General features: G+C 41.4%; 1 protein-coding gene across 3 annotated transcripts; it reads right to left on the reverse strand.

Annotated features, from left to right (window-relative positions):
* Nucleotides 1-297: 297 nt before the first annotated feature.
* ivns1abpa (influenza virus NS1A binding protein a) lies at nucleotides 298-14,460 on the reverse strand. Of its 3 annotated transcripts, none has more exons than XM_084355249.1 (15): nucleotides 14,352-14,460; nucleotides 8,526-8,822; nucleotides 8,197-8,329; nucleotides 7,467-7,636; nucleotides 7,288-7,363; nucleotides 6,983-7,156; nucleotides 5,831-5,956; nucleotides 4,306-4,416; nucleotides 3,611-3,752; nucleotides 3,208-3,432; nucleotides 2,754-2,875; nucleotides 2,386-2,512; nucleotides 2,119-2,250; nucleotides 1,666-1,839; nucleotides 298-1,498 (listed from the first exon to the last, which is right to left on the reverse strand). In XM_084355249.1, exons 3-15 carry the CDS (start codon nucleotides 8,305-8,307, stop codon nucleotides 1,236-1,238), a joined length of 1,953 nt encoding a protein of 650 aa, XP_084211375.1. In that variant the 5' UTR covers nucleotides 8,308-8,329; nucleotides 8,526-8,822; nucleotides 14,352-14,460; the 3' UTR covers nucleotides 298-1,235. The 3 variants fall into 3 exon arrangements, with proteins under 3 accessions (XP_084211375.1, XP_084211373.1, XP_084211374.1); XM_084355247.1 differs by lacking the exon at nucleotides 14,352-14,460 and adding an exon at nucleotides 13,567-13,758; XM_084355248.1 differs by lacking the exon at nucleotides 14,352-14,460 and adding an exon at nucleotides 9,266-9,348.
* Nucleotides 14,461-22,990: the final 8,530 nt, after the last annotated feature.

Here is a 22,990-nt window from a genome sequence, read left to right on the forward strand (position 1 = left end):
TCTCTCCTAAAAGACACTTAGAGGAGCAGAAAAAAAACCTGGCTTAGTGTGGTAGTCCCTAAGGAAAATGGTGGCAATGAAAGCTTAGACAGCAGTGACCAGCGGACAGTAATTACTCAACGTTAAGAGCAGGACGAGAGGGAGACGAGGTGGCTGTAAAGTCTAAATTTAGCAACCGGTTCAAACGACCATAACCAGACATCTCAACACTTACTTCTTCACTGTTAAACAGTATTTTTAGTTTATGCCCAACATCACTGAATAACACACATTTAGGAAGAAGGCTGAAGACAAAAATCAGATTTAAATGATTTATTAATTAAGAAATGTTACAAATGTGATAATTTTCTCGCTTTAACATTCCTTCCAGAAGAATCTGCCAATGCCTGACACTTTAAAACACAAAAGAAAAAAGAAAAGGATCTTCAGTAAACTGCATCTCTACATACATCAATTAGTTAAATCACAATAACAAAAGTTTGGTTAGCAGAAGCATGGTTTGTGCGTTTGTGTGGTGTGTGTGCACAGAAAAATTAACTAAAACTGGCACTGGTTAGATTCATTGACTTAAGCTGTCTGCTACTACTTTTATTTTATCAGTAAATCAGCAGTGTATAAAAAATATAAAAAAGGCCATCATTTAAGATTCAAAAAGCAATCCAGCTTGTTTAAAATGACACAAAAAGCCATGACAGGTGTTTATCAACTCGCACTCTGAGTAAGGCTTCAAACCACTGACCTTTAAATATGTGAGCAAAATTACATTTCCACAACAGAAATATTCTTAAATAACTGAACTTTCAAAAGTCAATTGTCACCACTCCATACTGCCACCTTCCAAGTGACCAATAACTGCGAGCTCATCTGAAAACCCTCAATGAAAGTGACAAACTCTTCAACTCTGAGAAAAAGAAAAGCACTAAATGTGTATTAAATGTTGGCATATGACAAAAAATGAGGAAGAAATAAAAATATGTACAGCACGGAAAACATTGTATGCAATATGCAAAGGCGTCATGTTGCTTTGGGCAACAACCCCTCCATCCCCAATCACCAATTATAAGCCAGTCTTCACTGAAGACCCCTCATCCCAACAATCCCCACCCCCACCCACATCCGCTCATACACACACAGAACATCACGAAACACGATTACGTCACTAAGCCTGTTAGTTTGGGAAAAAGGTGAAGCACTGTGAAACTCCCCAACCCCCTGTCTCCCTGTCTCCCCCCTCCTCAGTCAGAGAGGGGAGACGGGGCCTTGGTGCAGTCGTTCCATTCGTCTGTCTCAGGGTTGTACACCTCCATCGTGTTGAGGAACTCGTTGCCGTCGAATCCGCCCACGGCGTAGATGGTTTCACCCAGCATGGCGACACCCGCGTTGCTGCGAGAAGATGTCATGCTGCCCAGCATCCTCCACTCATTGCGCATTGGGTCGTACACCTCCACACAGCGGAGCGCGTGGGAGCCATCGAAACCGCCAACGACAAACAGTTTGCCTGGACAGAGAGAGACGCTAGTATCAACATGATGACTCACCCAAATTCAACTTCATTGATGCACTTATTTTAACAACATGTTGCTGAGGTCAGTTTTCCATTGAACATGATGCTCTTGAACCAAGTCTCATGCAACTGCAATTGTTCGTTTGTGGTCATAGACTCACCTTCATGGACAGTAACGCCGGCCCCCCTGCGAGCCACATTCATGGGGGCTACCAGGGTCCAGGTGTTGTTCTCAGGGTTGTAGCGTTCCACAGTGTTTAAGCAGTTCCACGACTCCGCCCCTCCAATCACGTACATGAAGCCATCCAACTCACACACTGCTGCCTGGTGCCTCCCTGAAAACAAATTTGCTTAATGAATACGACTTTCTAATTTCCCCTCGGGTGGCAAATATCAAGTCCACAAGCTCCTCTGATAAAATGTTATCCTACATTTGGTCTCATTCTTAGAACATAATGTTCTCTCTGCTTTAATGATCCAATTTCCCAAAGGGAATAATTAAAGCTTACATGAAAGACATACTGGTTAGATCTCTGAAGAAGCTTGAGGTCAGATCATGTTATCTGTATCAAGGTATATATTTTGAGTGTATGTGGGACTGTGTGGACACGTACTGATGTTAAGAGAGGCACAGTTGGACCAGGTTTTGTTCACAGGGTCAAAAGCATCACAGTTCTTAAGGCCCTTCTGCCCGCAGGGGTCCGACCCTCCCACAACGTAGAGTTTGTCGTTCAGTGAGCAGACACCTTTAGATTGAGAGAAAAGGAATCAACGACAGAAAGCAAACTAGCCTGAACATAGAGGCTGTTTTATTGAAATGTTTTCCTGGAAAGAAATGAAATTAAACAATCAGTTAATAAATCCTAGCAGGAGGGACTGACCTGCATTGCAGCGGTTTGTCCTCAGTTCTGGCACTTGAGCCCATTCATCAGCATGTGGATCGTACCTCTCCCCGCAGCTCAGCTCATCAGAATGTCCATTTGAACCTCCAATCACGTACAGCTGACCCTGCAAGAGATGTAAATGGACAAGTCATTAGATGATGATGATTCGTCAGCCTGACACACTTGGTGATATGTTCTTCAAACCTACTGAACAGAATTGAGAAACCCAACTATTTGGACAGAGAATGGGTTAAGTGTGGAAGTATTTGCACAAGTGAAACCTGTTCAAACACTGGATATGATTCAAAATGTCACTTTATTGTAGAGTCAATAAATCAGAGATAAAGACGAATAATAAACTGTACCATGAGAACAGCCATCTGGAAACGAGCCCTTGGAGTCCGCATGGGAGCGATGAAGGTCCAGCGGTCCTCTTTGGGGTCATAACACTCTACAGTCCTCAGACACTCCTCTCTGTTGTAGCCTCCTGCAGGAAAATAAAGAGTCATCAAGGTTACAGAGGAGCTCTGGGGTCCTACTTTTTCCTTTACATCATCATGTTCAGCAAAAAGTATTGAAGACACTGATGCTCAGATTCTATTATACATCTATGGTCAGCAGAGTTAGATTATGCCAAATGAGCTGTATAGAGCAATTTTATGTTTTTTTGTTTTAAATGATTTAAACAAGTCTCCATCTACTTCAGCTGTTTAAGAGAATGCTGCAATGCAGTTTTGTTGTGAAGTTTCAATATGTTTGTAGACTACAAAACCTGACTTTCAACTGTTCCTTTAACACTGGTTACTCTTATTTTCTAACCTGCTGCGATGAGTCTGCCGTTTAGAGCAGCGGTGCCCAGGCCACAGCGAGCATAATGCATGGGTGAGAGCGGTTGCTCCTCCAGCTCCTCAGGCTGGGCCTCGAAGCTGAGGCTCTTCATCAGGCAGGGGGTGGCAGAGGGGGAGGTCTGAGGGCTGCTGCGACCGTGCAAGAAGATCACACACAACACACTGTCCAGCACAGCCAGACACAGGTAGGTGTTATCTAGGGGTAAGATTGAAGATTGTTAGAAACACTTGAAGGAAAAATGTTTTCAGATTAAAATCAGAAGTCTCTGATGCCATCTCCTTTCAAGAAAGATCATGAGACTAAAGAAAAAAGTATTTCCGATTGTACTGTAAAAAAAAAAAAAAAATCACATGTAGCTCATATACACACTTACTTGTGGTCTTCTCAGAGGCGATGTACTTCCACTCTCTCCTGGCGGTCTGTTTCGGGGCATTTGCTGCTTGGTTGGAGGGCGACAGGCTTCCTGAGGAGCTGCAGCTCATCTGTCTCTGGGTGCTCTCCCGAACGGGTTTCTTCTGCAAGAGCACATCGCAGCTACAGAAGCCAAGCTTGAACCACAGGCCAACCAGTGGCCAACACCAGCTAATCATTCCCCAAACTACACTGTGATCCGACTGGTCTAATGTAGATGTGACACAATGACATCTCACGCCATCTGAAGCCAAAAGCACAGCACTGCAAACTACAGTCTCAAACCACGCTGCAATCAGATCTAACGGCACACAGTTGAGCCACAACCCAAAGATAGGGTAGAAAGCTGAGACTACTATCACTGCCCACACTCAGCAGGTTGAGATTAGCTTAAAAATCTAAATATAGTTTTAATATATGCTCAACAGCATAGCCAGGCAAGCGTCATAGCTCAGTTCTTGCCGATCTATTGGCATCCGTTTTTACATTCTGGCTAAATTGTGGTATTTAATGAGCCATTTCTACTTCTAGCCAGGCGCAGGCTGTGTAGTATTTTTATGCATGGCCAGGCACACGCTGTACAATAAAGCTACACGCTGCCAAGCAAAATGTGGTAGAGACTTCATTACAGTGAAGCCGGCACAAGCTGTTGAGTACCTGCACAAACTGAAGGTGGTCCTCCTCGCCACCAAACACCTCATTGTGCGCCTCAATCAGCAGCCCTCCATCCACCAGCTTATGGTCAGGTGAGTAGTACAGCGTTTGCACCTGAAAGACAAACAGGAACAACATACCCATGTGGCTGTCTCCATGGCAACACACTGAGAGGGAGGGGGGGGGGGGGGGGGGAGGAGGAGGGGAGCAGTGCTGTGAAGAGGAAGATGGGGGAAGGGATGAAGGCCCGGCTCTTCAATCGCTTGCAAGGAAAGCTCCCTTTAAAAAAAAGACACACACACGATGCTGCCACTGCATAGAGTGGGTTTAGTGTTTGAGCTCAAGAAGGTATCTGAGCATGGCTCTTCTTAATTTGCATCTAAAAAAAAGAGGGAGCTGGTGAAGAATGAGAGGCTGCATCTGGAAAGATCTTCAGTGAAGAATGAAGAGGAAGCTTTCCTCTTTCAACCTCTGTGGCTTTAAAATGCGTCCTCTAGCTGAAGAGTTGGTCATTGTGATGGTGGCCATAACAGGCTGTCAAATCCAGATGACTTCAGAAAGTGGTGCTGTTGTACCAAGCTAATTGTAATTTTTACCCAATAACAATTAAATCCAAGAGGAAAATAAAGCAAAACCATTCATTTCACCATCCATTTCACCTGGAGGGTTATAAATTAATTTTAAAGTCCAGTGAAATAATATTTACACCGAGCAAGTCACCGTGCTTATGTGCATCTGTTTTCCGTCCAATGCCTAGTGGTTTCTTGACTGTGGTGGTGGATATATAGGCCTGTATGAGAATGTTATGTGCAGTAAAGGGGCATTCAATTAGATGTATTTATTACTAAGGGTTTGTGAGCAATGTGTTCTAATAAATGCAGAAATGGGATGCATCTGTATATGTGGCATGGACAGATGGGAGCACAGTGTTGCTTGGCTGCAAAGAGAGGCTGCTGAGAGGCAGTAGTGCTCCTCTCCTCCCTCTATTTTCTCTGACTCATTACCCTGGTGGCTCAGTCCTGGCTCCTCAGTCTGGTCTCCTGCTGCTGCTAATAAACCTACAGGAGAGATAAATCAACGGGGAGGATTGCCTGTTAGTGCTGGAGCAACAAACACGCACCTGTTCAGATAGTAAAGTGGCACTGAGACAGTAGAATCAAGGGTCAGGCCTTTGAGAACCTGTGTTTTTGTGTTTCAGTGGAGAGGAGGACTGTAATACTCAGATGGGGTTGCATGTAAACCAACCACATACCCAAAAGAGAACAGTGAAAACAAAACAAGAGCAAACAGCAGCTCTTTTTGGCTCACCTCTAATTTGTAGTATGGTTCAGGGGTACAGAGTTTCTTACTGCAAAAACCTCAACAAATCAGAGGATAAAGAAAACAACAATCCTGACAGAGCAGCATGACAGTGGCATGCCATTTCTATTTCAGCCCCCTTAATGACTTCTTAATGTCAAAAACAGGAGGGGTCAGAGGGAGGGGGAAGGTCAGCCTGAGAGTTGAGACTGCACACCACGGTACTGACCTCCTCCATAAGTCGTTCTAGTTGGTCTCCATTCTCCCAAAGGCTGCGCTGCACCCAGTTGAGAACCTTTGAGTAGAGCTTGCCATTGCTGGGCAGGGTCAGGTTGTCTTCTAGCATTACTTCTAACTGTAAACACACAAAAGAGAATGAAACGGGAGTGAGATTTACACACAGTAGGAATAAAGTGACTGCTTAACTGAAGAAATTAATACCATGTCATTTATCTCTCACTGGAAAACTTGATCTTACTGCCTGATAATTAATTTACCTGGTAATTATATGATTCATTGCCTGTATAAGTACTTTTTTTTTTTGCCAGAGTGACAGGATTCACTTTAGGATCATATCAAGTTTCTCTGGAACCACACACGCCGCCTATAAACCAGTAGCCCCTGGTGCAAAGTTTCCGTGTTTGGATTAATCACTGGGTAAAATGTATTTTATGTGTCCCAACAAACAATTTATAGGTTCATACTGCTTTTCTACATTTATGTCTCATCTTTCAGCAAATTCTTAAACAACCTTTGTTGCTCGTTATTGTGCCTCAAGTAGGACAGCAGCAATTAGCTAATGGGCCAGATCGCTGCCAGTGATCAATATTTCTCATAATGATCAATACAGGTCAAGTTTGTGGTTCACTCACTTAATCACTCAGAAAGCCTCAAGGTATTAAATTTACAATGACACAAACTGGGAAAACAAAACCAAGATTTGTATTTAATAGATAACATATTTCATTGTCACATTAAAGGTTACCGATTTAATTTCTGACCAATCAGCTAATTATTTAAGCAATACACCCAGTTAATGTATAAAATCTAATGTCCCAAATCAGCAAAGCATAATGGAGACCAGCATGCATGTTAGCATTCCAGCCAACTGTGACTTCCTTTTATTTATCTGACCTGCACAACCTCAAACAGAGTTACCTTATAAAGTTACATGTGCTGTCCTAATTTGAACAAAGACACCCACCTATGCTAGGCCTTACTATTGCATACGTTCTAAGTCCCCTGCCCTTAATACATTCTCAGCCAGATTTAGCAGTAGGAAACTCTTTAAAAGGCACACCTTCATACTCTAAGTATTGTTAATCCCATGTCAAAGTAAGAAAGGTAAAAATACAAAGCTAAATCCAGCATAATGCTGTACCTTGAGACGGGGAAGTTTGAGGAAGTCCTCCTGTTCAGAAACTTCCAGTAAATGGTCCTGGATGAAGGCGTCCACCTTGGCCAAAACTCTAGCATCTCCCATAGAGCTAGCAAAGTTACGAAAAGAGATGGCGTTCTGGGAATCCATTTTAGACAGCAGGTAGTCACCACAAATCTGTGAAGTAAGCAGGATATGTTTAAGTTGATAAAAAGTCAAGTTATTTGAAACCTGTGAGATTCATGTGTGGCCACAATTGCAGCATTAGGGAATAAAGTGTGATCAGAAAGCAGATGAGTAACACATACCTGTTTGACTCGCTCCATCTTGAACCTTTTGGCTGCAGAGTAAACTTCCTTGACCAATTCCTTGTCTGCCTTTAACCTGTGTTACACACACACGACAAAAAAAGTGGTTGTCAATCATTTAAAAGCTGAGAATTTTACTGTGATAATATCAGAGGCAGAAGGTCAAAGGCACTACTAACTGGGCAGTATAGGCATAGTTGAGCAAGATCTCTACAGCCTCTGGGTCCAAGTCCTCAAAGGTGACATGCGAGACTCCATGAGGCTCATTGTCACTGTTAAAGATCTCAAACAGGTAGGGACTGCAGCAAGCCAGAACAGCACGGTGTGCCATCAGCTCATGGCCACACACCTAAACAAATAAAGAGAAAGAAGACAACAATTAGAATGTGCATTAGTTTGTTAAAAGGAAACCTATACAAAACGTACACCTGTGTTGTGAACTGCTACAAAAAATATAATTTTTGTGTGTCAACATTAAAAGGAAACGAAAGAAATAAATCCCAGATATTGATTGAAAGAATATTTATAATAAGATAGCAACAAGATCGATAGTTATAATAAAATAGATTGCCTAGTGCCTCGATTCCTGATAAGCAGCTCAAGTCTCTTGGAGGTCTCTATTATACAAATGGTGGGAACATGTTCTCACACTTGAGATATGAGAACAACGGAATCATAACAGGAAACACTGAAGTAAATACTCAAAACTTTTCTCTAAAAGTTTGGACCTAGTGAACCGTTTTGACATCTTGTGCATTTCAAACTGTTGGTACCTTCCACAAGGGTGTTTGTCATTTTATCCCCTATAGTGCATGTCTTATATTTCACAGAATGAATCAGTGGTCTCTCTGATAGTGTGCAAGTGCAATGACCTATGTGTGAGAGCATGCGTATTTGCATTGATCATACCTGCAGTCTAACATCGCAGAACTGACCACTCTTTCTCAGAGCATTCATTTTGGCCACGGTGGAATCCAGAAAACTCTCATCCTCAAAGATCAAGTAACCGTTTGGAATCATCTTGGTAATTTTGGTGGTATGCCTGCAGAGGGAAAGCAAAAAATAAATTTTTGTTCAATAAAATAATAATACTCTGCATGCTTGTCTTCTACACTCTGTCCAACATTGTAATAGCTGGCTGGCTTTATTAATTGATGACCAGAGAGAGGATTAGGATTAGGTGCCTGTAATGTGCATTGTACTTTATAATCTGTCCTGTGTATTAGTCATGGCCTTACCTAATAAGAAGAATTTAAATCCAGGGAAGTACCACTGCTGAGAGTAGAACAGGAACCAAAGGTAGGCAATAGGCAAAGCAGACCGAGATCACAGCGAAGCCCAAGTCTTGCTTCAACCAAGGAGAGGGATGGGAAGATGTTAGAAGAAATGCCAGTTGACTAAACAGGCGTGAGCAGAAGGGAGAGGGGGAGCAGCCGCACGGACAAACTATCAGGCTTGAAGCGACTGTAATCAAGTCCTCGGGATCCCGTTGGCTATAGACTTGTACTTATTCTCTGTTGGTCATACATTATAACCTAGAAGAGAAAGAAAAGGGAAAAACAAGGGACATGAGTTTTGTTACATGTATAAAATGAATTAAAGTCAACAGCTCATTTTCAAATTGATGCTGCCTGTTCTTGGCAGCCATGCAATGCTAGCACGAGTCAGCTCCACGTGGTAAGTCAAGGCAACCTTGCGCATGAGGTGGCAGTTGAGTACACTGCCCTCCCTCTTTCTCTTCCACTCTCTCAGTATCCTTTTCACAAGCCATTTTCCAAACATGCAGGAGCGCTCACAATGTTCCCATATTCCCCACATGCATACAAAATTCAAGAGTAGACAATCTGATTCAGAGCACATCGGTCGCTTCATCTGATTAGGTTATCCTCATCGAATTCTGGAATTCAGCATTTTATCCTAATATTCTGTAGTAAGGCTCATGCCTTGGATACTCTTATAAACACCCTCCATTTCTCACTTCAAATCGCCACACATGCTGCTACGTTCCACCAGTCCAAACAAGATCGTATAATCCATCTCTTGCCTTCAGCTCAGTCTCCTCTCTCTGAAGCAAGGCCACTCCAACTCTATCTTATGTGACAAGCCCCTTTGGCTGGCTCCTCCCTATAGGGAACCTTCCATTGAAGCACTGACCTATAAGGAAAACGCAGGTGGGAACAACTTGTGACAGTGTTTCCACAGCCAGTCACAGTTGGTGAGATACAGTGATGGGTCATGTTTCTCAGCAAATCTGCGTGACCACACTACGTATGCTGGTTGGCTAGCATAGGTATTCCAAATACCATGTAACCCTGGCCCACACTTGCATGCCGCATCCAATGGAGATCATATCCCATATCTTTCTGTCTCAAGATATTTTATTCTGCTCGGTAGGTGTTTGAAATTCACTAGCCGTAAAGCCTCAGGCAGCACAAACGGAGCAAAAAAACAACCAAAAAAAACATACAAATCTCACATGTACCAATTGACCACAATTGACGTAGTATTTTAATGTCCAACCACCTCACCACAAAGCCAGCTGCAGTCTGAAGCTCAGTTATAAATGACACTGCAATTCAGACAGTTTTATCACCATCCCATATGGGGAGAGAGGACAAGACAGACGACAGCAGCTGCCCCATATTCTGAAATTGTATCCACACTCCATGTGACAAGGCTTTCCTGGGTAGCCCAGCTTTGTTCAAGTGTTCGTATCCAATTCACATGCGATCTAACTCATTAGAAAAAGCTGTGATTTACTCAACTGCTGCGCATATAATGTTCCTGTGACTCTAGCTGCTGCCAGCAGCATATTTCAGGAGCAGCGTGTGAATCATTGTGCAAGAATTTTTATAAGTAAAAACCTCTAGTTTGTGTGGAGAAGTTACAACATTAGCACTAGTGAATGATGAAGCCTTGTAACAGGTAAAAGCATTTGACAAACTCCTCGTCAGGTACACAGTCAAAGTATAAATCCAAGACTTGATATTAAGAGTAGCCTCCAATGAACCTTATCTGTAATAGTTTCAGGTCTGGTTACACTACGCACAATCCATAGTTAGACTTCAGGTGAGAGCGTTTTCTGCTAGAATGAAACAGACAATGTAAAACACAGCCAGGCTGACATTAGAGCAGACAAACTGCCCTTTGTACACTGCTGAAATAATAGCAGTCTTCTCCCCAGTCAGATGGTTTGGGGAAAAGGTATACAAGCACATTCTTGCAAACCCAAGGCCATGTGTGAAGGGCACCAAGACATTTTTTTTCGGCTGTAAAATTTGTTTTGTGCAGTATGACATCAGTGCACTCTGAATTCATGAAAGTTATTTTCTGTCTAAAATGCCAAACAGCTGGTTGAACAAGTAAATCACAATGTCATGTAGGTGCCACCATGTTACGCTTCCCAATTTAACAATATGCAATGTAATGTCTTGTATACTAGTCATCTGAAAATGCCATCGATCCAATGTTTTAAACACCCACACGGCACAAATTCAAGCGTGTACTTAGCCAGATCAACAAAACAACCAAATACTCAAATCCACTGACCTACTAAACTCAAAACAACACTGCACAGTGTGAATTTAGTAATTGTAAGTCAAGTATTAGAAGGACAAAAAGGAGGAATTATGTTGAGATCGGATTACTTAGCCTCTTACTCAACTGCCCCCCCCCCTTTGGGCAACACTTACAGAGCATGATGCAAAGGAAAAATAAGAGTATAAAAATGTACAAGTAGAGGATGATGGATACAACAGTCTGAAGAAGGAATGAAGGAACTATAAAAAATGGATTGCTTTGCTCTGACAAAGTACCTTGCACCACTCGAAAACAGTCACTGCATCAGTCGAGTTTTGTTTGAGAGCGTTTTAACTCAAAACAAGCTAATAATGTTCAGCATGAAAGTTAAACCACACTGAACATACAGACATGCTGTGCTCCAATTCAATTTGGGGTTTGGGAAATGTGTGTGAAAGGCAAATGTGTAAAACTACCAAGACTGCTGGGAAATGTGCCAGAGATTTTATGGGGAAAGCATGAGCACGGTGGAACATGCTAGAATATAGTCTTTCTGTATTGCACAAAGCAACATTTACAGCAAGGCTGGCATTGAAAACCATAATTCACACTTTCTGCGTGTGGATGGAGGAAACACTGACCTAGTTTTGAGTCGTTATGCAACATCTGGCAGAAGACTCCTTGTGAAGGCTCAAAAGCTCAACTCCTCCACATGGTTGGGTCCACCACACTCACCGTTGCCTTGCTCCCCTCTCATTGCTCACTTAAACCAACACTCTCTCAGGCAAGCCACACCCTCTGCTCGCTAGACAATTCTTTAATACAGAGGTGTCGCCTTAATCACAGCTGTGATGAAATAATAATCTTCTGGTTACGGATCAGGTTAGTGACCAGCACGCATACAGGAATTTGTGTATGGACCAAAAAGCCAGGCAGACTTGGTGAGCTGTGGTTACATGGGCTTGAAAACCAGGAAACAAAGGACAGAGAACAAAAGCACAAAAGAGAAAGAGTGAGATTGTGCACAACTTTGTCACAGAGGGTAGCTCTGAATGTATTTTCTTTCTCCATTTTTCCATCCGAATAGTCAGGCACAAAAGTGCAGATCTGACACTGAACATTCAATGCTTGTTAGACACCCCTCCAGTGGTGAAAACGAGGCATTGCAGGATAATTCACCCAGTTTTTCTGTGTGGAAAATTACCACTTAAATTTAAACACATCTTGTACAAAGGAATCCCATAAGGAGGTGACAATAAAAAAATAAGCTGGCAGTTAACATTGTATTGGTTGTGTGTCTATAAAAACAAAAAATATATATATAGTAAAAATCATACATTTGATCAATGCAGTACCAGACTTGAGATACTATAGCACTTAAAATAGATTCTACAGAACAGATAAAAATGAGGAAGCCCTCAAATGTGTTCAGAGAAATCAGAAAACCCCCGGACTCAAAAACTAGAGCTCATTTCGATACCACTAAAGGAAGTAAAAAGGAGAGTATGTCTGAGGGTGGCCACTCAGACAATATGAATGTTTTATTAATCACCTACTGTATAAGCCTTAAAGCAATTATATATATTCCCAATTCTAACAACCATTCATTTACAGAATTGTATGTGGGAATTTTCCACGTGGTTGCCGGCTACAGAACCGGATTAGAGGCACAGCAGATCACATACTACAATGACATAAGGCAACTGAAGCACTTTAGGAAATCTGAAACGTTAAGAATCGGCTAGACAATTTCCTTTTACTAGAGAATCGATACAGTACAGCCAATAATGCTCAGTGTCGACAGCAACAGTGACGCGTCAATATTATGTCCAGAGTGGTCACAGCCCATAAAATCTGACACAATATGGCACTATATGGAGGGTGAGTAGAGGACAGAGTGTACCCATGCTAGGTTTAACACTCTGCCATCCCCCCAGTGGGCACGTCTTCCGATTGGTCACCCAATAGCTATCTTATGTTTGTCTATTCGCTGCAAAGCAATGCCATTAATCTGCCGGCCTCCTCCTCCAGTAGGAAGGCTAATGTATCGGGGCCATGATGCCTGGCGATGAGCCAGAAGTCATATAGCTAGTCTGGACATAGAACCTGCCACCAGAAACTGGGTCAGGAACGACAGCCTCCCAAGAATCTGATTAACTCGACTTTTACATGGATTAAAAACGCAGACAATAGACACAATATAGCCTGGAAGGGAGTTGGACATCCAGGAGGAGTGAAGCAGCTAGCAACCTCCAGAGAGATGAAGAGCTCAGGCACGCTCGGAAGCTAGAGCATGTTAGCCTTCTAACTAGGCAACCTGCTGCTTAGCTAGGATGGGGAGCCATGAGACAGCCACGCCGGCTTAGCTTGTGAATTGAACCGGACCATGTCGAACACATTCGGTCATTTGCCTGTGTCCGGGATCAACACTGGAACTAGCTCAACTATTCTGTTAGCTGGAAATACGAGCTAGCTTAAATATCCGCATCGTTAGTTAGTTAACGCTAACGTTAGCTGCATAGTGAAAGTGGCGGTTTGTGTGACGCTGTCCGCGCCCGTTACAAGAGGCTTTTCCAGCCGTTTCCACCCACAGCAAAGACAACAGCCCACATCACCATTCATTCTAAGCGGAAAATAAAAAAAATACTATAAAACACACTAGTATTCACTGTAACCAGTGACAGATTTAACAGTTTCCCCTGAGACACGTTACTTGACAAAGACGTCAAAAAAGGCACAGCGAAGGAGAAAAAATCTTACCTGAGGCGTTTGACAGCAAACGATATTAGACATATTTAATGCGAATTCAAAGTTGTTTGGTTCGGCTTAGAAGAAAGACGCAACGCGACTACAGGCACGGCTTGTGGGGCTAGCGGTAGCTGGGTGTTCGCTCTCTGTCGGAGAAGCACGTCCACACTCGCTCGGGGCTGGACTCGCTCTGACAGAATGGCCGGCTGCTGACGGGCGAACGGCGCGCGCGCGGCCGAAAAAAAAACCTGAGCGACTGCCACGCCACGTGTGACGTAATCAGCGGTGGGCGGTCCTTCAACGCCTACACCCTCTGAGAGTGATGAAATCCAGCGTGTAACACTAATACAGTGTGTGTGTGTGTGTGTGTGTGTGTGTGTGTGTGTGTGTGTGTGTGTGCGTGCGTGTGTGTGTGTGTGTGTGTGTGTGTGTGTGTGTGTGTGTGTATCATACAACATCTATGGTGGATACAATAATCTAAAGGAAGTACTTTTCCAGGAATTATTGTTTAAAAACAGCAACACAGCATTGTCTAAATACTTCATAATGATTACTACTTTGATTCAATGGCCCCTGTGTTTGTCATCTATTATACAGTTTGTCACTGGATTATATTTGCTGATGCCAATACTGTATGTGTATGTGTATAAGGCTTTTACATACCTTCAGCATGCATTTGATAGAGTACAAGAACAACTTTGTCAACTGCAACTCGTCCTAAATGTAGATAAAATATAACTTATGTTCTTAACCTCTTCAAAAACAATAACATCTGCATTGTCTGAGAAAATTCTTACCAGGAATGGTCAATAAATTGAGTTAGTGTTGATGAAGGTTCTCAGTCATCCAGGTCATAGTAAATCTAGATGCTGTAGCGTAGGCAACTGGACTTGTTTAAGTTTCTTGAAGACATCTCACCTCTCAGGCTTCTTCAGTTCTAACTAACTGGACGGGAGCTGCAGTGGCCCTAACAACTCTGAAACTCAGAGCTCACTCGTGTCCTTAATGACTCTGTAAGAACACACCCACACAGAGTTTTAAAGCCAGCCAACACCTCTCCAGTTTGTTAGAACTGAAGAAGCCTCTTGGATGAGAGGTGAAACGTCTTCAAGAAACTGAGATTGAGTTAGTATTTCATTTTTAAAAACCTGGGGTTCTTATTCGATGACCTCTTGACTTTAAAGTCACATATCCAGCATATTACAAAAAAGCTGAAACTACTGTTTGGATTTTACTATAGAAACAAGTCTTGCTTTCCTTTTTGCGTGAAACAGAAATTGGTGGAGTCAACCTTTTGCCTGTTATTGATTATGGAGATGTGTTGTTTATTAATGCCTCTGCTCATTGTCTTCACATGCTGGATAGCGTGTAACACATGGTTCTGAGATTCATTACATTCTTGGCCAGAGATCTGTGATCTCAATGGGACTAACCTGGTTAAATAAAGGCTAAAAAAATAAATAAATATGCAGGCTAATCAGCATTTTCATGATGGTAAAGATGGAACTGATTAACTTCTTTGTTTGTGGGATAGACCAATTATCAGGGGCCTACATTTAGTATTTTCCCAATTATCGGTATCAGTGTGTTTTTGTGTCCGATTACTGTTAAAATAAGTTTTGCTCTGATGCAGCATTCTTTCTTTTGTCTATAGTCACCTGTGGTCTTACTCAATTTTCCACCCACAGCACTATCTGATTGTTTGCATGTCACAGGCAAGCCTCTAAACACAGAATAATCTGATTATGGTTTCTTTTGACAGTTTTGGTGGAAACTGCATTTTCGTACTATGCACATTGGTCATGGATTAACTTGTGAGGAAATCTGAAATTAGTCACATTGAATTATTTGTGTTCTTTTTATTGTTAATCGTTTGCCTCATGGTTGAAGAAGTTCTAAAATTAATAGATTTTAGAAGTTCTGAAGTAGTAAAGTTTGCCTAAAAAGTAAGTCCAAACCTGTCCTTGAATCAAAGCCTAGTGGCAGTGGCAATAAAAATGATCAACACTAAAACTCATTGCACAGCACAGCCAACTTCGATCAAAACCTTGAGACCTCGAGAAGCAATAAAGAAAATACAAAAGAAATGAAGTTCAGACAAAAAAATGAAATAAATGAAAAGTAATGAATATTCAACTTTGTCCTCCAGTGTGACGCCACAAAGCAGGTTAGCCAAAAAACATTCCTGTCTATCCAATAGGACCCTTCAACAGGTTAGATGCTTTCTTAGTTCAATCCAAATCCACTTGTGAACCTAGAGTCAGCATTGCCTCTCTGCCTTTTGCTCATCATGTCTGTATGGATTTCTCTCTTTTACATTTTGTGTCTTCTGTATATTGAATGCATTACCCATTCAATTTATGCTGCAACTGTGCCAGATTGTCTTGCCATTTGTGATATTCTCCTCTACATGTGTCACTGAGTCATGACAGCTCACCGGTATGAGCACTATTCCATAAGTAGTTTGATTTCGATTAAGAAGGAACATCCAGGCTCAACCCTCACTGCTACTGCACCAACGTCATCCAGAGGAAGAAGAACCCATTCACCTGACTGAATAGCTTATTACTACCTCACTACGTCAGTAATTAGATTAGAGGATAAAGAATCGCTTCAATACCAGTGTATAAGCCAGCCTTTGTATCTGCATGAGGAGTGAGTGTGTGTATGTCTGTATTTTCCGGCATGTGAGGTTGTTTGTGAAAGCCCGGCACCAAATGTAACTCAGTGACAGGAGCACAAGCCCATTTAGCCGTGGCCTTAAAAGCACACTGACCATTGTGTTGAAAACCACAGTGATAACAAGCAAAGCCAGGGGTCCAGTAAACGCAGATTAGGTTTATGAACACAAAGTAATCTCTTCATAACACCTCTTGTGCGGGTATTGTTACCCCAGCATGTTGTGCTTCCATCCATGTGCGGGTGACATTCCTGACAAGGTGAGAGGAGTTATTGCTGGCTCATGCATGGGCAAGAAAATGAACGGCTGCTTTCCAAGGATGGTCACCTATATCGTATTTCACCTCTATTTCTTTTTTGTAGCTGTGTGTGTGTGTGTGTGTGTGTGTGTGTGTGTGTGTGTGTGTGTGTGCTCGGACTGTGGCAGTCCAGGAAACCAGCCAGTTTTAAGGTCATATCACCAAGGATGTCTTCAACAAAACAAAAGGGAATAAGAAACATTACATGTCAAAAATATGCACATTTAAATATAAAAGCCTGTAGCTGGTATAATACTAATGGCTTTAATTCATGAATTACTGTACTTAGAGTGCAAACCCCGAATCAGCACAGCTTCTTCCTTCATCTTAACATGCCTCTTTATAATCACTCTGTTTTGCCTCTGCAAAAGCTCCTTTGGGACGTCTGACTTCAGCATTATCTTGACTGTCTGTAAAGGTGAATGAAGATCCCTGGCAAGCAATCAGTCCATCTCCTCAACACAGCGTCTGGAGCCGCAGACAGGGAAGTGGTGATTACAGCCGATGGAGTGCAGCCAACAGTTTCAGCTGACTTATTAGATTCTTACGGAGGTGTTTTTAGGAATTGGATTGGGATCAAAAAGTGGGAAACAGACTGAAGAAATTGACAAATTAAAGTGGTATTCAAAGTGATATTTCTATTTGCCTTTGTGAGGATTAATTGTGCAGGCAGACAAAGAAAGAGGGTACGGTAGCCTGTGAAATACACAGTGTTCAAATGTTGTTGAGACTATGGCAGAGACGTGTGGATTCGTCTTTATGGTCATTTCTGAGGTGGAAGTTTAAGGTGTATTTGCTGCATTTTAAGTACATTGTATTCTGCTTCTTTCCCTTTTATATGACTGGACGAATACTACCTTGAATAATAATAATGCAATATAGAAACACCACAACAGCAACATTGACAAAAAATTAACATCTGAAGAAGCTTCAAAATGAATTGAACATGAAAAACGACACAAAAAGGTATTATTTATAGCACATTTGTTGAATGATCTGTTATTGTGTCCACCCGCGGAGTTACTAGTGGACGCACACAGAATTTGAAAAGCGAACAGAGGGACTGCAAAATCAGATGTGAATAGAGCTGCACTGTTTGGTTGATTAATTGATTAGCTGATTGCACATTTAAAGATAACAACTGTGATTGGCCAGCAGATCTGAGGGGATAGGGGATGAGTAGTTCCAAAATATAACCTCTTGGACGAGAGGTGAAACGTCTTCAAGAAACTGAAATTGAGTTAGTATTTCATTTTTAAAAACCTGGGGTTCTTATTCGATGACCTCTTGACTTTAAAGTCACATATCCAGCATATTACAAAAAAGCTGAAACTACTGTTTGGATTTTACTATAGAAACAAGTCTTGCTTTTCTTTTTGTGTGAAACAGAAATTGGTGGAGTCAACATTTTGCCTGTTATTGAATATGGAGATGTGTTGCATATTAATGCCTCTGCTCATTGTCTTCACATGCTGGATAGCGTGTAACACATGGTTCTGAGATTCATTACATTCTTGGCCAGAGATCTGTGATCTCAATGGGACTAACCTGGTTAAATAAAGGCTAAAAAAATAAATAAATATGCAGGCTAATCAGCATTTTCATGATGGTAAAGCTGGAACTGATTAACTTCTTTGTACGTGGGATAGACCAATTATCGGTCTGGCCGATTATCAGGGGCCTGTATTTAGTTTAGTATTTTTCCCAATTATCGGTATCAGTGTGTTTTTGTGTCTGATTACTGTTGAAATAAATTAAATTAAATTACATTAAATCAAAATAATATAACATTTTGCTCTGATGCAGCATTCTTTCTTTTGTCTATAGTCACCTGTGGTCTTACTCAATTTTCCACCCACAACACACATCTGATTGGTGCCATGTAGTAAAAAAAGTCTTCATTGGTAGCCAGGGAAGAAGAGGCCAGTACAGGACAGATATGGTCTCTTTTACTGGTACCAGTGAGGAGTCTCACTGCTGCTATTTGTTGTTATCAGATTCTTAAATGTGAGGATTTGCTGCTTTTCTTTGTCATTTGTGATAAGAAATGTGAAGTCTTAAGTTTTGCAACAGTTGGTTGGGACAGAAATGGAAACACTCCATGGACCTAAACATGTAATGTGTCAAAAACCATTAATTAATTAACTACAGTACAATTTGTCCTTAAAGGCATACAGACTGCTGCACCAGGGCTACCAAACCTACCAAAAAAGATCTTCTCACTGTTAAAAGCAAAAACTAACATCATCAGGACCTTAAATAAAATGTTTTTAAACCGCCTCCATTTCTACCACTACTTTCGCGAGCCATTAAATTCGCTGAAACATGCACTTCTGTTTTCTGAAAGTGTACTCTGAAATGGATAAAACAACATTTATGCACTGTAGGTTGTTATCCACTCATCTTTAGATGTAATTTCAAGCTTCTGCAACAGAACACGTGGCTAACACACCACTGCCTTATGTTCAGCATATCTGGTCCACTATAGTTAATGTGGCTCTCTTCAGTCATACATATCTGACAAGTAGGTGGAAATCTTCAATTAAAATCTGCTGATGTTTTAATCTCTGACTTGTTATTACTGAATCGTGAATCAGCTACAAAAACCTGTGTGGGTGCGTATGTTGCCTTCGTCTAATTCCAACACAAAGGAAACGGCCTTCGTTTTGCTGAGTCATCTTGTAAACTCGGCCGCCCCCTCATTCTTTCATTCTACAGAGATTTGTTCAGTGAGGCTGCATAAATGTGTTCTGACAAGGACACTATGAATATTTTAGGTATCTGGGCCCAGCAGTAACACGTGGCTGCCACTGCTGTGTGGAAGCAGTTGAGGCAAGCAGGAGGCTTCGGCCCTGTGAAGAATTTAGAGTGACACTGCAATGTTATTATTATTATTATTTTCTTTTATAAGAAAAACTTTAATGCCAGCAACACATCAGCACATGCAGACAGCGCAAAGCTTCTTCGTCATCATTTGTATTTTGTAGACAATTTTATTAATCCCACCAGGGGCAATTTGTTTGAGCAGCTTGCCTCGCACACAAACTAAACCATACAGTAACATGTAGATAAAAAGATAGATGAGTAATAAATAAAATAAGAATACAATACAATACAATACAATACAATATGCCAAGGAGTTCAGTGGAATAACGGAATCTATAATAAATAGAAGATGTTAATAAATAGCGTGATCATCAATTAATAAAAGAAAGAGTAAAATCAGCAGAGAATTTAAAAGATGAATTTCAGAGGGAATAAAATATTTCGAGTAGAGAGGAAGATGTCAGTAAATTTATTCAATATGTTGAATTAATTCACTGACATCTTCCAACTTGTTTTGCAATCCCAGCGTGGCCCATACTTCACAATGTTCCTGCCCTCCTACCCCTCTCTCCAGGGCATGGAAAATTTTGAACAGCACCACGTGAGTGTGTAGTTGCATAGTCCTCTGATAAGGTGCTGATAAACTGTGAAAGTCATTAAGTTAACCTTCTTGTGACAGACACATCACACTGACGAAACAGAGGCAGTGGGTTTGTAGTGTGGCCAGCTCAAAGGTGAAGAGAATGTCGTGTCATTTGAGTTTAGTGGCATACTTCATGTATGTGAAATGGGACACCACACTACTTACTGAAACTCCAGAGAATGATGATTATTTCCTAAGAATCCAGCGTGTAATGTTTTGTTAACACAGATATGATCTCTTCTCCTCTTTTTTTGTCCTGTCTCTTAAAGGCAAATGGCAACTTGTGTAGAAATCAAATATGTTATTTGGCTGCTTCATGATAATTCACTCAATACTAAAACATCCAGGACCCTTTCCTAATCTTAGATGTCAGCTGTACTGGTCCATAGACAAGTGCTGCAGGGATGATGTATTGTTGTAGGCTAACCCAGAAGTTAGCATTACCCTGGTTTCCCTTTTAATATAAAATCCTTTGGTTCCCTCAACAAAAAGCCTGTGGTGATTTTTCAGTTCAATTATTGCAGAAAATAAACTCTGTGGCAAACACAAGTTTATGATACTTGTTTTGTTCAGCGAGATAATATTCACAGAGGAACACCACTTAGATTATTTTTGAAGCATGAGTGCAATCGCCAGAAGGGAAAAGCTAATGTTAGGCTACAAACAAACTACTTTGCGGTCACATGACTTCAACATCCCCACCTCTCAGCTATTTACTATACAATACTACACACACTTAGATACAATAGTAGTTCATTGGAGTGTAGTGTTGTGTAGTGTGGTGGGGTGCATGCTCAAACAGCTCATTTGTGCCTCATTTAACTAAGAATTACCCATGAAAAACAGATTTAAAGTCAACTTTTTACAAGCACTACAATGTCAATTTGAACTGGCTCCACTTTACAATCTGCAACCCATGACAATAGGCAACAAAGTGAGCTATCAGTTACAGTTAGACGATAAGTTACGGCGAACACCTTGTGCTGTAACTGATAATTGTGACTATGCACACCCACAAAGGCTCACTGTAGTCTTTCCCACAGAACTGTGCCAGGCTCTCCTTTGGTCCCCATGGGAGGAAGAGTCACAAGAGTGTCACAAGATTCGAGCTTTCTGTCCCATTTAAGAACACAAAATTCCTCTCAGGCTCTCTCTTTTCAAACCCTCCACCCTCCTGTGGTCAGTGCCTCTCTTAGGAAGTGGGTCAGTTCAGTGAGAATAGAACACACACACACACACACACACACACACACACACACACACACACACACACACACACACACGCACACATGCACACATGCACAAATGCACAATCCGAATTTTATTATAATAAAAGACTTGATTAATGGCACACTGAGCTGCTGTCTTGACCTAGTGTTGCATTGATCTCCCTGGAGGGAACACTGGCTTCCTGTAAATGTACTACGTGCTCTAATTAACTCAGAAACAACAGTCTGTGTGTTTTGATTAGAACGCACAAGTTGCCTGTCTTTCTTATTTGGCCAGAAGGTTTCTGATTAGATTTCTAATCATCTTCACTAACAAGGGAGTATTCCCACTATTGCCCGATACACAAAAAGCTGTAGCTATATCAAATTTGCATTGAAACTGTTTTTGTAAATTTCACAAGTTCTATTTGCTCACTCAGCAAAGCTGTATTTGCGACTACGTAACACCACTCAAGACATTCACATTTGACTGTTAGCCTTGGGTTATACAGGTCGTGATCCTTGAACCCCATGTGCATCATGTATTGCCCTCTGACCTCTGCATTTACATAGTGATATAACACTGCCAGCCTCACCACATCTGCTTCAGCCGCTTATCAAGTATGAGATATGACAAATAACCACGACTGTCCAGTACAAAACAATAGCTGGCTCAGGGTTAAATTAACGCATTTATCTTCAGGAATTTGCCTAAGTTGGGGTAATTTTACATTGAAAAGATAACAAAAAAACAAACAAGCACATTTCAATAACCAATGGGATGGTGCAGGATCACAAAATACCTGACAGAGTAAAACAATCAGAGGAGGAGCCTTGTGGTCAATCTTCATGCAGCAAAGAAAAGTTCTTCAAACAGGAGCTATTGGTTTAACACTGCACAATGCGTTTAAGTCAGTAAGGAATGCGTACAACAATACAGAACTGCTGTGTAGGTAAAAGCACAAAAAACTCCCTGTTACTGTAAGTTGTCAGTCACATGCTTCTATTTTCTCATTCAGAATCAGTATCAGAATTGTGTTTCTTGTGAATAAATACGAGAGAAAAAATAGTCACGTCCTTTGGACTGTCGCAAAGAGTCCTTCTTAAAGAAATCCAGTCTACCAGTCTTATTTGTCATCTCACATTATAATCCACTCACTTGTGGTTAATAACAAAGTGATTAATACATGTCAATTGTTACACAAGTAAAGGAGCATTAAATATCACATCACCATGTAATGATTTATGCAGTTGTTGAGGTAGAAATTTGTGTATTCATGTGAGTGTGTGACTTTGTTTGATTCCGTGATTAGACAAAACATGATCTTACATGGCGTGCATGCTCCTGACCTTAGACAGCACCGATTTAAAGCTATGCAAATCTGTGGACTTGCATGTGACAGACGTTTGGTCCTCTGCAGATAATTCCAGTCACTGCTCCTCCACTCCTCTCTGTCTGTCTGTCTGTCTCTCTCAGATCTCTGTTTTCATCCTGTGATTCTTCCCTCTCTTTTTGTGAATAAGGCTTGTGCTTGAAGTGATGGCGATTTGTTAGGTGCTCATTTCTTTGAAACATAAATAACATCACTCATCCTTTTTACTCGTTACATCACTGGCCCGTATTTTAATCTGATGCTGTGTCTCACTGAGCTTTCATCTCTATTTCTTGCAACTGTTAAGTCAGGATTATCTCAGTGGCACTCATAAAACCTCATGCATATTACGCAGAGCCAGCAGCGTGTGTTGTCGGAAGAAATAACATTACATTTAAAAAGCTCAAC

The sequence above is a fragment of the Pagrus pagrus genome (assembly GCF_965226575.1).
Source record: "Pagrus pagrus genome assembly, chromosome: 6".
NCBI classification, from domain to species: domain Eukaryota; kingdom Metazoa; phylum Chordata; class Actinopteri; order Spariformes; family Sparidae; genus Pagrus; species Pagrus pagrus.

What these genes read in the sequence shown, in the direction of transcription:
- ivns1abpa (XM_084355249.1), bottom strand. Translation starts at nt 8,307, where the DNA reads ATGATTCCAAACGGTTACTTGATCTTTGAGGATGAGAGTTTTCTGGAT. An exon ending in TAGAACGACTTATGGAGGAG is followed by an intron (nt 4,417 to 5,830) that starts GTCAGTACCGTG and finishes TTTGTCTTTCAG; the next exon opens with GTGCAAACGCTGTACTACTC. An exon ending in GACAAACCGCTGCAATGCAG is followed by an intron (nt 2,251 to 2,385) that starts GTCAGTCCCTCC and finishes CTCAATCTAAAG; the next exon opens with GTGTCTGCTCACTGAACGAC.